This window comes from Phaenicophaeus curvirostris, chromosome 15, assembly GCF_032191515.1.
Source record: "Phaenicophaeus curvirostris isolate KB17595 chromosome 15, BPBGC_Pcur_1.0, whole genome shotgun sequence".
Lineage (NCBI taxonomy): Eukaryota > Metazoa > Chordata > Aves > Cuculiformes > Cuculidae > Phaenicophaeus > Phaenicophaeus curvirostris.
Genome location: NC_091406.1, coordinates 19,025,907 through 19,041,730, shown reverse-complemented (window position 1 = coordinate 19,041,730; position 15,824 = coordinate 19,025,907). Strand labels below are relative to the sequence as shown.

Below are 15,824 nucleotides of genomic sequence, written 5' to 3'. Positions count from 1 at the left end.
GGCGATTTTCTGTGGGAAGCAGAGGACCGAGAGATGCTGCTCAAAGCGCCGTCGAGCGGTCTCCCTGTTTGGAATCGGAGGGAACAAACTCGATCGATTCTTGTAGCAAGTTGCTCTTTCCTATGAGACCCTTTTTGTTCATCCAATGCAATGATTATATCACCTTCTAGTTTACAAAGATTTTGTTTGAACGTCTTCAAGGTGGTGCCTTTAATGTCCCATCGCTGAATGTCCTTAGACCTCTCGCTCTCCTCTTCTACCTCCATTTCCCCACAACTGCATCTCCAAGTACTCTCTTGTGTCCTCCCTTGAATGAAAATGATCTGTTTTTATTCACCCCACAACAGGCTTTGCCTATTCCTAGACTCCCTGTCAAAGGGCTCGTAAACAATTTAATCTTTCTACTGAGTCACTTTCTGATAATGTGGGATGATCTCTTTGGGCCCATTCGCGTTTACAAAGTTTCAGGAAGAACATCTTGCAGTTGAAACTTGAATGGTGACTTTAATGTCCCATCGCTGCATGTCCTTAGATCCCTGGGCTTTGCTGCTGACTCCGTTAGCTCCTGCTGGTCGGTGTTTGTGTATCTGGGGCTCTAATTAGTAACTTCGCTGTGTGTTTTCCTGCCTATCATCTCTCACTGCCTGGCCGCGCTCCCCACACCCTCCACCTCTCCATCAATATAGGATAAACTTCCCCCACGGAACTGCTTTACAAATTTGGGGCTTGAACCTCTTGCAGGTGACATTTGAATGGTGCCTTTAATGTCCCATCGCTGCGTGTCCTTAGATCCCTGGGCTTTGCTGCTGTCTCCGTTAGCTCCGGACCGTTAGCGTTTGCGTATCCGGGGCTCTAATTAGTGACCTCCCTGTGTGCTTCGCTGCCTTTTATCTCCCAGCCCTGCGGCGCCGCCTCCTCCCCCCGGGGCAGGAGCTCAGCCCGGTCGCTGAGCACAAAGCCCTCTGGAGCCCTTGCAAGGCCGCCGGGTGCGGCGAGCGGAGCGCGGAGCGTGTGTCTCGGCGAGAGGGAAGCGCGGTGGCGGTGGCGGTGGCGGGAGGCGCAGTCCCGCCGCGGCCCGCAGGGGGGAGCTCCCGGCCAAGGCGGCGCCGAGCGGCTGCGGGCGGGGAGGCGCCCGAGCCCGGCCCGGCCCTGCCCAGCGCAGCGCAGCCGGGCGGCGGCGAGCGGCGGCGAGCGGGGCCCCGGGCCAGCCGCTGCCGGGCCGCCAGCCGCACTCGGCCCCAGGGAGCCCGCCCGCCCTCGCCGCCGCCCTCGCCGCCGCCCTCGCCGCTGCCGGGCGCCGCTCGCCGCCGAGGACCGCGCGCCCGAGCCGCCCGCCGGAGCCCGCCCGCCGCCCCGCCATGGCGATCGCAAGGCAAGTGCTTTGTCTCTCTGCTCTCCTCTCGCTGCCGCACGCTCGCTCCCAGCCCCTGCGCTACTCCGTAGCCGAGGAGGCGCCGAGCGGCTCGCTCGTAGCCGACGTGGCCGAGGACGCGGGGCTGGCCCCGGCGCAGCTCTCGGCTCGCCGCGCCCGCCTGGCCTCGGAGGACGGCCGGCAGCGCTTGCGCTTGGACCGCGCCACCGGCCGCCTCGTCGTGGCCGAGAGGCTCGACCGGGAGGAGCTGTGCGCCCAGGCGCCCGCCTGCACGCTGCCCTTGGAGCTGCTGCTGGCCGACCCGCTGCAGTTCTTCCGCATCGAGGTGGCCGTGCGGGACGTCAACGACCACTCGCCCCGCTTCCCGGACGAGCAGATCACGCTTAGGATCGCGGAGAATAGCAACCCGGGACTGCGTTTCCCGTTAATGGGGGCTCGGGACCTGGATGTTGGTAGCAACAGCGTCCAGTCTTACAGCATCTCTTACCAGAACGAATACTTTAGCGTGTCCTTTGGGAGTCAGAGTGAGGAAGAGAAATATGTGGAACTAGTTTTGGAAAAGCCTCTAGACAGAGAGGAGCAGGCAGAGATAAGTTTCAGTCTCATAGCTGTGGACGGGGGCTCTCCCCCGAGGAGTGGAACAGCTCAGATCCACGTTGTTGTTTTAGATGTAAATGACAACGCTCCCATCTTCACGCAGAAGCTCTATGTCGGTCAGGTTTTGGAAAATGCCCCCGAGGGCACCGTGGTTCTTAGTGTGCTGGCAACTGATCTGGATGTGGGTACTAATGGGGACATCTCCTACCAGTTCAGGCAAGAGGTGGACCAGGGAGAATCAGCGTTTGTGATTGATGCCAAGAGCGGTGAAATCAAACTCTCAAAGCCTCTTGATTTTGAGGCAGCAGAGAAACACGAGCTCAGTGTGCAAGCCATGGATGGGGGAGGCCTCTCAGCAATCTGCAAGGTATTGGTGGAGGTGCTCGATGTGAATGATAACGCACCAGAGCTGGTGGTGAGTTCCTTCAGCAGCCCCCTTCCTGAGAATGCATTACCTGGGACAGTGGTCGCCTTCTTTAATGTTAAAGACCGTGATTCTGGAGCCAACGGGAAGATCACCTGTGCCCTTGAGGACCAGCTGTCATTCTCCCTACGGCCAGCCTATAAGAATTACTATGAGCTTGTGACTGTCACAACACTGGACCGGGAGGAGATGGCACAGTATATTGTCACTGTCACAGCGGCAGACGCAGGGACACCTCCTCTCACCACCACCCAGACCTTCACGGTGGACATCTCTGATGTCAACGACAATGCACCTGTCTTCAACCAGACATCATACACTATGTATGTCCATGAGAACAATATTCCGACGATGCTGGTTGGAACCGTGTATGCCTCAGATGCTGACATAGGCTCCAATGCCAAGGTGACCTATTCCCTGGCACCAGCTCACCCCGCAGAGCAGCCTCCCTGTTCCTGCATTTCTGTGAACTCTGAGAATGGGCACGTGTTTGTGCTGCGACCTCTGGACTATGAGCAGATGAAGCAGATTGAGGTCTTGGTGATTGCCTCTGATGCAGGATCTCCTTCCCTCAGTGCCAACATCACTGTCCACCTTGTTGTGGTGGATGAGAATGACAATGCTCCACTGGTGCTGCATCCAGCCCAGGACAGCAGCCCAGCATCCAGCGAGCTGGTGCCCATGTCGGCTGAGGCGGGGTACCTGGTCACCAAAGTGGTGGCTGTTGATGCCGACTCTGGGCAGAACTCGTGGCTGTCGTACCACCTGCTGAAGGCCACTGACCCCGGTCTGTTTGTGGTGGGTGCCCAAAGTGGGGAGGTGCATCTGAGGAGGCCAGTGACGGAGAGAGACACCATGAAGCAGAAGCTCATCATCCTGGTGCGAGACAATGGGCGACCACCGCTGTCGGCCACAGCAGCACTGAGTGCACTTCTGCTCAATGACTTCTCAGATGTGCGTCTACCATACGGCAGCCCGGACGTAGTGGACAACAGTGACTCCTTGACAACCTATTTAATCATTTCCTTGGTCTTTGTCTCACTGCTCTTCCTTGCATCCATGGCAGCATTCATCACTTGCAAGGTGTGCAAGAGAAAGGAGCTGAAGGATGGGCATGTCCTTTATGCTGCCAGCAACTTTCCGAGCAGCCTGGCTGATGCAGCCTCTGCAGGGACCCTGCCCCATCCCTATTGCTACGAGATCAACCTCACAACAGGTTCAGGCAACAGCGAGTTCAAGTTCCTGAAGCCCATCCTGCCCAGCCTGCCACCACAGCACTGTGCCCTGGGCGGGGACACTGGTGATGAACAGGTTTTTCCCCAAGGCCCTCTCACTGCTGAGGATGTGCTACCAGAGAACACAGGGATGCTCTCTGGGGAAGAGTTTAATAGTCTTTCCTTTAACTAGGACGGAGTCAGCACAGCCAGAGGCTTGGGCCTTGTGACAGGAAATGCTCCAGGGTATAACCTGTGGCAATGGTTTCCCTAGAGTTAATCTGCCTTTATGGTTGGCATCATTTTCCCCCTCTAAAGTTACCGATATTAGAAGAAAAGTTGTCTCTTCCTCCAAAACACCAGAAGAAAAGACCAAAAGAAACTAGTGTCTCCTTAAGTATGATGATAATATATTTCAGCTCTATTACAGGCATTTCTCAAATGCTTTCTGAGTGGGCTTCATTCCAATGCTACCACCGTAATTCTTATATCACTTGCTATTGGCCAGGGGCATGGATCTCTTATTCTGTGCTGTAATTCAGTAGCAAGGTCCTTGCTGATATGTGTGTAGCCCTCATTCTGGGTCAGAAAAGCAAGAAATTTGTGAGTATTGTGTTAGAAGGTAATGCCTCTGTCTCTGAGATGCATGTACTCCATGTGTTTTGCCTTCTGGTGTCTCTGTCTTTCTGTCCAGCCATTGTGTGACTGCACATGCTGCACAAAGGCTGCCCAGGGAAGCAGGAGGACGCTCCCATGCACACATTGTGGTGCACAGCATTCCAGCTCAGCAGGCAAGACTGACCTGTTGAGCCTCTGAGTAGTGCTGTCTCATCTTGTGTAGTGAAGAATAGTAAGGGGTACAAGATATTCCTTTGACCCTTATGGGGGATGTGGGTGGGCTGCCTCCTTGGGATTGCCTTGGAAATATGTAGCATGGCCTTGTTGGTATGGAACGGAATGGCAAAGCTAAAGTCCTTATATGCTTCTACAGGACATTCCTTTTGGACCTTTCACCAGCTTCTTTGCTGTCCTTTAAAGTAGACCTGATCTGATTTTTTGGGTTCCTATTATAGCATTTGTATTTTTGGTTTTGCCCTTTCTCCTTCTACTCTCTGAACTGTGTTTGACCACTGTCTTTCCAATTCCTCTGAGGAAGGACTGTCACTCCTTTATAATAATGGATAGTTGAACTGGCACGGAATGATTGGAAGCCCTCCCACTCTGTTGTGCTGCAGTTATAAACTGTACCATTGTAAACCAGGATATTGTTGTGTGCAGAAGTGAAATAAAGAGAGCACCTGAATGCCTGTATGGAGACTGGGGTCTTTGTAGAGATGTTCCTTCTGGGAAAGCTCTGCGAATGTTTTTCAAAGGCTGAGCAGCGTTTTCTCCTGTTGTCCCTTGGCTGATGTAAGGTTGATTGGGTCCATTTCTTCTGTTTGTAGACATGCCCAATAGAGCATTGAGGGAACCTGTGTGGAGAAATGATTTGTTGTCAAAGCTCTTTGGGTCTTCAAGGCACTGAGCTTCTGCCTGTGACAGGGCCCCATTATATCTAAGCCAGAGGAGCCATGTCCCTCCCCTAACAGGATCCCTGAGTGTGCAAAGGCCTCCACGTAGCCGTGACCTCTGTGAATGAAATTCCCAACTGTCCTGACTGCTCTGTCTGGGGATGGCACTGGTGAGGTGTTGGTGATGGAAGAAAACATGGGACAACACGCAGTGATCAATATGATCCAAGTGAAGCCATTTAATCGAAGTTCACTACACATTTTATACATTACTTGCTGAAGCAAGCCATTGTTTTACAAGCTGATTTGACAATTCTTCATTAGTAACAAGTAATCATTAGTTACAATACATTATTCTATTTTCTCTTGAGAAACAGCTATGTGAGCATTTCAGTCTACAAATTGATAGACTACAAAGTAACAAGTCAAGGACTACTGAGGAAAGCTTCCCGTGAGAAATGAGAGAAGTATAAGGTAGAACAACTCTCTGTTGTTGAAAAGAGAAACCTTGAAGACAGTGTGTCATTTACAGCAGCTGCTTCTTCTGCAAAGTTAGCTTTAATTCTGGTGCAAAAGCTGTGAGGCCTTATGCTAAGGTGCCTTTATTTCATTTAGCATAAGCTGCTCAGTGCTTGGGGTGCTCAGTAAATGTCCTCTGGTTCGTAACCATCCATCAGTGTTGGAGCACAAATTGTTTGTGGCACTAAAGGTGTAGAAGTTTCCGAAGATGGGTGGCACAAAAAAAGCATGGTTGTTCCTTTGGGGCAGAATTTGGGAAAGTGTCAGGATGTGGGTATTTGGTGATGAAAACTGCTACCAGGAAGAGGGAAATGAGAGGACTACAGCCATCCCTTCTGCCAAGGGTCTGAGAAAACAGTTAAGTCCTGAGGACAAGTTGCTGTAGTGAAGACCATTGTACATTGAAGAGTAAATGGTTTACTGTCCATTTAACCTGTGTAGATTCGTAGAATCCTTTACTTTGGAAAAAATCCTTGAGAGTAACGATTCCAACTGTTAACGTTGCACAACCTACTCCACCACTACATATGTCCCTATATCCACCCAGGGCCATGTTCAGGGGTGATGCCTCAGCCACTTCCCTGGGCAGCCTGTGCCAATGCTTGACAGTCCTTTCAGTGTTCCAAAATCCTTTGCAGAAGGATTAACTCAACTCACTGTAACCGCAGAGCCTGCTGGCAGCGCCAGCTTGCTGCTGCTGTTGAGAAAGTCACCTAAGAGCAAGAAGGCTGTGTGTGAACATCATTTACTATGGCAACAGAAATGAGGAATAGAATTGTTTATTTGCAGGAAGGTCCTAAAAGGACTTGAATGACTGAAGCAGGTGGGACTCTTTCTTTTCTATGACCAAGATCTGCGTGGCTGCAGTCCTGCCTGGAGCGATTCTACTCATTGTTCTCAGCATTTAAAGGGATTAAATAGGGATTTCCTTGGAAATATATCGGCAGTAATGGTGTTGAGATGGAAGAGGATGGAATGGAATAGAATAGAGTAGAATACTTCAGTTGGAAGGGATCTATAAGGATCATCTGCCAAGTCCAACTGCCTGAGCACTTCAGGGCTGACAAAATGTTAAACAATATTTTCCTTGTTGGACAGCTGGAATACCTCTGGACAGCTTCAGTAGATGATCTAGAATGGTCCTGCTGTAACATTTGCAGGCTCCTTCAGTACTCTGTGAGGGCCCCCATCAGGTCAAATGCACCTGAGAATATTCAGCTGATACAGCTGATCTCTGACAATTTCAACATCCATGAAGGAAAAGTCACTGTTCCCACCCTCATGGTCCTCCACCTCAGTGGACTGGGCAGCCCAAGGTTAGGTGACCATCTTCAACAAGTATCAATCCAATTTTTCTTGGACTGTGTTCTACTATAAACATATTGAAAAAGTCTGTCTTTGTGTCTGACACAGCACTGGCCAGTTTTGCCTCTAACTGAGCTTTGGCCTATGGTGTGTTCTCCCTGCATACACAAGCCACAGGTCTGCAATCTTCCTGCAACATCTGATCTTGCTTCCAGAGATGATAGAATTTATTTCTTCACTTGAACTCCGCAAGTTCCCTGTAGGGCCCAGATGGACTTCTGCCCCTCTTGCTTGGCTTTTGGCACAGTGGCGTTGCATGTTCATTGGCTGTAAGTGTAGAGTTGTGAAAACATGTTTGTTGTCTTTGTGTGGAGTGTGAGGAAGCACCAGGAATTGCTTCAAAGGACTTTGTCTGAAGGTAGCATGGAGATGAACTTGGAAACAGGCCATTGGATTTCGTCTTGTCATTGTTGTTCTCAGTAGAGAGACTTCTTGATGGTAGTGGAAAGCTGTCCCACTATGATTTTCTGGGTTTGTGTTACAGCATTTGCTTTCTCCCTTTGGCTCTTTCTACTTTGTGAACTGTGTTTGAGCATTGTCTTGCCAATTCCTCTTAAGAAGGACTGTAACCTCTTGTATAGTAAGAAAATGTTTGACTGGCAGAGAGTGTTTGGAAACCCTCTCACAGTGTTGTGCTGCAGTTATGAACTGTACTGTTGTAATCTGGGACGGCTTTGTGTGTAAAAGTGAAATAAAGAGAACACGTGAATGCCTTGTTTGGAGCCAGCAGTCTTTGTGGAGATGTTCTGGGAAAGCTCTGTCAATATTTTTCAAAAACCTTTTTCCTTCTGTTTCTCCCTTGGCTGAATTAAGGTTGAGCAGGGGCATTTCTTCAGTTTGGAGACACATTCGTTAGAGCATTCAGGAAAGTTGTGGGAACAGGCATTTGCTGTCAGGCCTCTGTGGCTCTTCCGAGCACTGAGCTTCTGGCTGTAACAAGGCCGAGATAGATCCAGGTCAGGGGACCTGGTCCCTCCTTGAACAGTGGTGTTGGGTGTGTAAAGACCCTGCAAATCAGTAAGGTTGAGGAGTGAAATTTCCAACTCTTCTGACAGCTCTGGTTGTGGATGTAACTGTTTGTTTTTTCAGTACCAAATGTTTTGAGGTGTGGATATCACAAAGACAACAGACATCTTCCTTTTGCGTCATCAGGAGGTGGGCATTTGGTGGGTGAAAACTGTAGCCAGGAGGAGGCTTTGCTGTCAGGAAATGCAGAGGACAGGAGCTGTGCCTTCTGCAAGGCCCCCGTAAGAAGATAAGTCCTGAGCCTGGTCTGATAAAGTGATTCTGAGCAGAAGACCACTGTACATGTAGAACTGAGTGATCTACAATCCAATTAATGTGGAAAGGCACAGGCCTTTGCTGTGCTGTGTTGTGCTCCAAAATCCCTGGTCAGCAGGAGAAACTCAGCCAGCTCACTGGAACCATGGAACCTGCAGGCAGCACCCGCTTGCTGCCAGAGAGAAAGCCACATGTGAACAAGAGCTCTACCTCCAAACTTCTTTTAGTGTGACAGCTGAAGTGAGGAGTAGAATCACTTTCTTGCATGAAAGTCTTAAAATGGCTTGAATGACTGAAACGGGGGCAATCTTGCTTTTCTTTGATGGGGTTCTGCATGGCTGCTGTGCATGGCTGGAGCCCTGCCTGAAGTGACTGCCCAGGGTTTTCCTCATCTACAGGGACAGAGCATTATCTCTGGAGATCTCTGATAGCATGAGCAACAATGAAGAAGGTGTGATTGACATCTGAAACAGTGTCTGTGTCTCTCTCAGTCTCACTGAGACCCCGAGGAACCAGCACCTCTTGGTCTAACTCAGCTGCTTCTGGGATCGTTTGATCTCGATCATCCAGGTGTCTGATGCAGTTCCTAACCAGACAATTCATTATAGTTTTTACCATGTGAGAGGGGAAATGTTGTCTCCTGTATTGGAGGGCCTCAACAGGCTGCTGGACTTTCCTGAGGTGCTCATCAGAGGTGCCGTCCAGGAAGCAATGTGGTGGGTAGGACTTGTGTGAGGTCGGTGGGCCCCTCCCCTGTGAGAGCGGCTGGACCAGCATGTGTCTTGTCTTCTGTAGGGGAAAACAGTAAAGCACACTAGACTTTCCTTGGTCATTTATAAGGCTGTGTGGAAGCTGTGTCCTTGGAATTTCCTTGGAAATATGTCAGAAGTACTGTGTTGAGGTGGAATGGAATGGAATGGAATGGAGTATTTTAGTTGGGAGGACTCTACATGAATCTTCTTAGTCCAACTGCCTGGGCACTTCAGGACAGGTCAGACATCAAAGAATATTATGAAGGGCATTGTCCAAATGGCTCTGCACACCAGCAGGTGTAGGGCAATGATTTTGCAGTCTTTCTAGAAAGCTTGACCTTGCTTCCAGGGTTGACACAATACATTCTTCCCCTTGAAGTCTACGAGGAGTTCCCTGTTTAGCTTAACTGATCTTCTCTGCTTGCTTGATTTTTCACACAGTGGCATTGCCTGCTCATAGACTGTGAGTGTATAGAACTGTGAAACCATGGTCATTGTTGTCACACCCCGACAGAGACATAGTAGGACTTAGGACTGTACTTAAACAGTTAGTGTATTGCCTATAATGTTACAGTTCTAAATCAGGAGTATAACCTTAAGTCTAGACCAATATTAATATCCTCTAAGGGTTTGGGAGAGACTCTATGCCCTGTCCGCAGCTCAGTGATAAAGTCTTTATAGATGTTTCCACAAAGTTGCTGTGAGTGAAGTTTTTGCAGATGCTTCAGTTTTCGTATGATGTCAAGATCGGTGCAGAATCTCAGACCAGCTGAGAGGGAGCTCCGATTATGACCCACTCCTCTCATTGTCGTGTAGTCCGTTCTGGAGGGATACCATCTGGGGTATCAGTCAATCCAGCTCCTTATCTTCTTCACCTTTTACCAGTGGCGCCTCTAGTAAGGGACATGGTGTGTTGCTCCAGCCCTGCTGCTAGGAAAACACTCACCAAAATATACAGACCCAAAGAACTCCAAAATCATACATCTGGCCATTTCCAACACACAAAACATATAGTTACTACATTTATGAGACATCCAAATACAACATACAATGATTTCTATTCACAGACCTTCTTAATACTTCTGCTTTGAGGATCACCTCCGAGTCTTGGTTCTGTGGTTATGGTGTGATATGCGGAGGGGATACTCAGGGGCCAATTTAGTCATCCCGATAGGCAAGCGAGTGGCAAAGATATAATGGACCCCTCGCTCTCCCATCTCCCTTCGCTTTCCCCATGGTAATTCCTCCCAGATCCACTCTTGAACTCTCCCTCTAATCATCACATAATTAACTTCTCACATTCCTGGAATCCCCTCAAACAGATTAAGGACAATCTGTACTCCCTCCCCTTCTGACCGTTATTGTTTGTGTATCTGGGGGTCGAATTTGTGACCTCCTCCTATTTGATTTCCTCCCCTATTCCCTAGAAGTTCTTCTCGGACCCGCCCCACTCGCTAAGGGTCCCGTGCTGATGAGCAAGCGGAGAAGAAGAGGAAAAAGCCCTCAATGTGTCCCGTGGAAGTGGAGGATCTTGCAATGCCCACCCAGAGGAAAACCCCGAGCTGCGGATGAGGAGCTGGCGTTTAGGAGCCGGGCAGTGCTGCCCAGAGCCGCGCTCTGTCTGCGGGGAGGGAGCTGCTTCCTAGCAAAGAGAGAGCGTTCCCACTGCGCCTTTTGGCTCCGACTGGGCACGGGGAGCGCAGCGTCCAGCAGCAAAGGCCGGGCTGGCGGCTCTGCCGCGGCTGAGCAGCAGAGGAAATATTCCCCCGTGCGACGCTGGGTGGGGGTGTTGGCCGCGAACCGGCGGGTTCCTGTGCCCGCCCCGGCTTTGCAGGCACCGGCGGAGAGAAAGAGCCGCGGGAGCCGCTCGGGAAGGGCGGCGGCACACGGAGTCGGGGAGCTCGGGGGCTTTCAGGCCCCTCAGCCCGGGATTGCTGACCAAATCCGCCTCGGACGCGGCTGGACGATGCTGGGAACGACGGAGGACGGGGAATGGCTTCTGTGGCGAGTGCGAGCGAGTGGGAGACGGAGCGGAGAGCGGCAGAGGCGAGTGATCTTGTTGCTTGTGTGCGTTTGCGTGTGTCAGAGCGGGGCCGAACCCCTCCGCTATTCCCTGGCGGAGGAGATGGAGAGGGAGTCGTTTGTGGGCAATATTGCAGAGGACCTGGGGCTTTCTCCGAGCCAGCTGGCGGCTCGCAAGGCGCGCGTTGTGTCCGAGGGGAACGAGCGGCTTTTCCACCTCAATCGAAACACGGGAGCGCTGACGGCAAAGGAGTCTCTGGACCGAGAGGAGATGTGTCCGAGGAGAGACACCTGCACCGTCTTCTTTAAGATAGTCTTTGAAAATCCGTTGGAGCTGATCCGAGGGGAGTTGGAGGTTCTTGACGTGAACGACAACTCCCCCGTCTTCCCGGAGAAGGAGGTGGTTTTAGAGATTCTGGAAACGACATCTCCTGGGTCCCGTTTCCTCCTGCAAAGCGCCCGGGATAAGGACGTGGGTATCAATGGCTTGCAGAATTACAGCCTCGGGTCCAATTCGCATTTCTCCCTCAATGTTGGAACAGAGAAAGGTGTGGAGCTCGTCCTGGAGCGTCAACTGGACCGGGAAGAACAGCCGCAGCTGAATTTAATCCTCACTGCTAGCGATGGGGGCTCCCCACCAAGGTCGGGAACAGCTCACGTGCAGATCGTGGTGCTGGATTCCAATGACAACACCCCGGTGTTCAGTCGGGAGGTCTACGAGGTGCAACTGGCCGAGAACAGCCCCCCGGGGCAGCTGGTGGTCAGAGTCTCGGCCGCGGATCCCGACGAAGGGTCCAACGGGAAAGTGCGATACAGATTCACCCAGATATCGGAGCGGTCCCAGCAGCTCTTCGAGCTGAACCCTGACACCGGGGAGATCCGGGTGGCGGGAACTGTGGATTTCGAGGAAGAGAAGCACCATGAGATGGCAGTGAGAGCCACCGACGGCGGGGGTCTGTCTGCGCACTGCAAAGTGCGGGTGGAGGTGCTGGATGTGAACGACAACGCCCCGGAGATAACGCTCACCTCCCAGTCGGTCTCCGTTCCCGAGGACGCGCCGCCCCGCACCGTGGTGGCCCTGTTGAGCGTGCGGGACCGCGACTCCGGCGACAACGGCAGGACGGAGTGCTCCATCGACGGGGACTCGCCCTTCATGCTGACGGGCGGCGGGGATGAGTACTACGAGCTGAGGACGACGGCGGCGCTGGACAGGGAGCGGGCGGCAGAGTATAACGTGACGGTGAGAGCCGCGGACCGGGGCAGGAGGCGGCTGAGCTCCCGGGCGAGCCTGCGGGTGCAGGTGTCGGACGTGAACGACAACGCGCCCGAGTTCACGCAGGCGGTTTACACGGCGTCGGTGTCGGAGAACGAGGGCCCCATGGTCCGCATCGGCAGCGTGAGCGCCACGGACGCCGACGCGGGAGCGAACGGGCGCGTGAGATACGCGCTGGTGCGGCAGGAGGGCGCGGAGCAGCCCGCGGTGTCGGTGAACGCCGAGAGCGGCGCCGTTTTCCTGCTGCGGCCGCTGGACTACGAGCAGGTGCGCGCCTTGGAGGTGGCGGTGCGCGCTGCCGACGGCGGCTCGCCGCCGCTGAGCGCCCAGGCGGTGCTGCGCGTGGTGGTGCGCGACGAGAACGACAACGCGCCCGTGGTGCTGCACCCGCCCGCCGAGAGCAGCGGCGCGGCGGCGGGCGAGCTGGTGCCGCGCTCGGCCGAGGCCGGGTACCTGGTGGCCAAGGTGGTGGCGGTGGACGCGGACGCGGGGCAGAACGCGTGGCTGTCGTACGAGCTGTGGAAGGCGACGGAGCCGGGGCTGTTCCGCGTGGGGCCGCACAGCGGCGAGGTGCGCACGGCGCGGGCCGTGGCGGAGCGGGACGCGCCCCGGCACAGGCTCGTCGTGCTGGTGCGAGACCGCGGGCGGCCGCCGCGCTCCGCCACCGCCACCCTCGGCATCGCCCTGGTCGGCGGCTTCTCCGACGCCCATCTGCGGGGCGCCGAGGAGGCGCCGGCCGCCGAGCCCGAGGGGCCGCTCACCCTCTCCCTCACCGTCTGCCTGGCCTGCGTGTCCGCCCTCTTCCTGGCCACGGCGGGGGCCGCCGTGGCGGCCAAGGTGCGGCGGGCCCGGCGCAGCGCGGCCGAGAGCTTGCCCGCCTTCCCGCAGTCCGCCCCGCCGAGCAGCGCGGGCTCCCTGCCCCGCAGCTCCGTCTACGACGTCTGCTTCGCCGCCGGCAGCCTCGACGGCGACTTGCGCTTCCTCGGGCCCCTCCTGCCCTGCTTCCCCGCCGGGCTGCCCCCCGGCCCGGCCGAGCAGCGGAGCTCGCTCTGCTCCACGGAGGCGGCCAACCTCGGCGACGACGGCGACCGGGCTGCAGAGGTGAGGGACCTGCCCGGGCCGGGGCGAGGCGGGGAGCGGGGAGGGAGCAGCGCGGGGGGCTCGGGGTGTCGCTCACCTGGGGAGTCTCGGTGTTGTGGCTCTGTGGGTGGAGGAGCCCCAGGGTCGGGAGGAGAGGGCGGAGAGGGTCTGAGAGCTGCTGGTGGGGGCGTCCCAGGAGGATCCGTCGAGGCTTAGATGCTCTCCAAGCGCTGACTTATCGGGCTCCTCTGCTTTAGTTTTTCCTAGCTGAGGTCAGAGCCCCACTGCTTTGTCCCAAATTCTCTCTCTCTGGACACAGGAGAGTAACATCCTCCATGCAGCAGTGTCCGACGGGTCCTCTCAGCCCCTCGCTCTTGCCTCCCTTCAACGCCCAAATGACAACCTGCGCTCTCCGTTCTTGCAGGACAGAGCTCCCATCTCCGCAGACACAGCTCGCAGACGTGCGGAAGCAGCTTGCACTGCAAACAGGCGGAAGGAGCTCCATGGCAATTCTGATCCAAACCCTTGGGTCCCCACTCAGTAAACGAGGGGAAAGGCGAGCGTGTTTGTCGTCCCTGGCCAGCGTCCTCCCAGGGAAAACACCGAAAAAAGGACCAGGGAAGAACAAGGTTTCTCTGTGAGACAGCAAACCCGTTCTCCTCTTCAGCATTGTTTTCTTCATATAAGTGTTGTGTAATTGTGACATGGACGGAGGGCGAGGACTGTGTTGCATGTTGATTACCCCGGGACTCCGTGCACGACAATGAGAGCGCTATTACTTCTAAATATTAAGGGTAATACTGAAACCTGGAAGCATATCTTCAAGATAGCTTTTTCCTACATCGCCTTTTCTGTGTTTATGCTTCTGAGAGCGTTCTGGAATCGTGTCTCCATTCTCTGCTGACACTTTCACTCTCCGCGCTTTTGGCCAGGAGCTCGCTGGTTCCTCAAACTGTAAAGCGTGGGCTTTGAGCAATGTATTCGTTTTCTTTTATAAGGTAAAGTGCAAGGTAACGTTTCCAGCTTGTTGAGTATAAAGTAGTAGAGAATTGAAAGTGCTGTTTGTGATTTTACAGTGAAACAGGCTTTTACACTCAGCTTGAGGCACTGTAGAAGACAGGGCGTAGAGTAGCTTGCTGTTTTCTTCTCCCTTCATTAATAGGTAACAATCAAATGCCTGTTGTCAATGAACCCAATAAAAACCCCGTTGGAACTCCACCGTGTGTGTGTGGTGTGTGGAAGGTCACTTGTCACTGTCGTTGCCGAGGAAATAGCCACAAAAAGAGCAGGATTTCGGAAATAAACCCTTGAAATATGGAGTAGATTTTATGCGAGGAAATCAGAGCGACTTGGAAGCAGGACATTGTCAGAAGGCAGAGAAGGGTGGAGGGCGATTTTCTGTGGGAAGGAGAGGACCTAGAGATGCTGCTCAAAGCGCCTTCGTATGGTGTCTCTGTGTTTGGAATCGGGGGTAACAATTCCCGTGCATTTCAGAAAAAAATTCCCTTTTCCCATGAGACCCTTTCTGTTCATCCAAGGCAAAGGTTATGCCGCCTTGTAGTTTAAAAAGATTTAAAAAAGATTTTCTCTGAACCTCTTCCCATTGTCTATTATGTCTAGTATGTTTGGGTGGAGTGTGAGGAAACTCCAGGAGTTGCTTTCAAGGACTTAATCTGAAGGTGGAATTGAGATGAGCTTGGAAAAGGGTTGTTGTTCACTTTGGTCTTATCATTGCTGTTCCTGAATCGAGGGGGTTCTTGATGGGAGTGGAAACCTGTCATGATCTGATTGTCTGGGTTTGTCTTGTAGTACCTACCTTCTCCTTTTTGTCCCTCTCTCCTTCTACTGTGTGAGCTGTGTTTAAGTATTGTTTTCCCTTTTCCTCTTAAGAAGGACTACCTCCCTAGCTGTAATAACGGCTTGTTTGAATGAAGGAAGCGTTCACAGAATACTCGGAACATGCAAACTCTATGTTGTTTTTTTATTCCAAAAGAAGCAGACTGCTCTTGGAGGCAGCGGTGTGCATCTTGCGTGCATTGCATGTGCGTTTGCTGGAATCACTGCGGAAGTAATCACTGCGATAGAAATCCGTCCCCATGGACAGCGATGGGAGCCTGAGCCTGGAGTTTTAATCCGGTCTCGGCACGAATCCATGCTCGCGCTGCCCAGAGTCACTCCAGACCTCTTGCTTTCTTCCCCATTTTCCCACGGTTCTTCCTCCAGGTAAACTCTTGACCTTTCCCTTTTACCGAATCTAATCCTGCCTCTAATCATCCCATAATAAGCTTTGCATGGTCCTAGAAATCCCGTCAAACTCGTTGTAATGCGTTTGCCCTTTTCAGCGAGACACTTTCTGATAAACCAGGATAAACTCTTCCCCCTCCCCTTCTCGTTTCCGATTGAACCTCTTGAGA

The 15,824-nt window shown here is 53.1% G+C and overlaps 2 protein-coding genes across 2 annotated transcripts; both read left to right on the top strand.

The window, feature by feature from the left end:
• The first annotated feature begins 1,358 nt into the window (after positions 1-1,358).
• On the top strand, positions 1,359-3,800 carry LOC138727261 (protocadherin beta-15-like). The gene has a single exon (XM_069869555.1). The coding sequence runs from the start codon at positions 1,359-1,361 to the stop codon at positions 3,798-3,800; it is 2,442 nt and encodes an 813-aa protein (XP_069725656.1).
• Positions 3,801-10,506: 6,706 nt separating this feature from the next.
• LOC138727260 (protocadherin beta-15-like) lies at positions 10,507-13,954 on the top strand. The gene is made up of 2 exons (XM_069869554.1): positions 10,507-13,431; positions 13,835-13,954. Exons 1-2 carry the CDS (start codon positions 10,507-10,509, stop codon positions 13,952-13,954), a joined length of 3,045 nt encoding a protein of 1,014 aa, XP_069725655.1.
• The last annotated feature ends 1,870 nt before the right edge of the window (positions 13,955-15,824 follow it).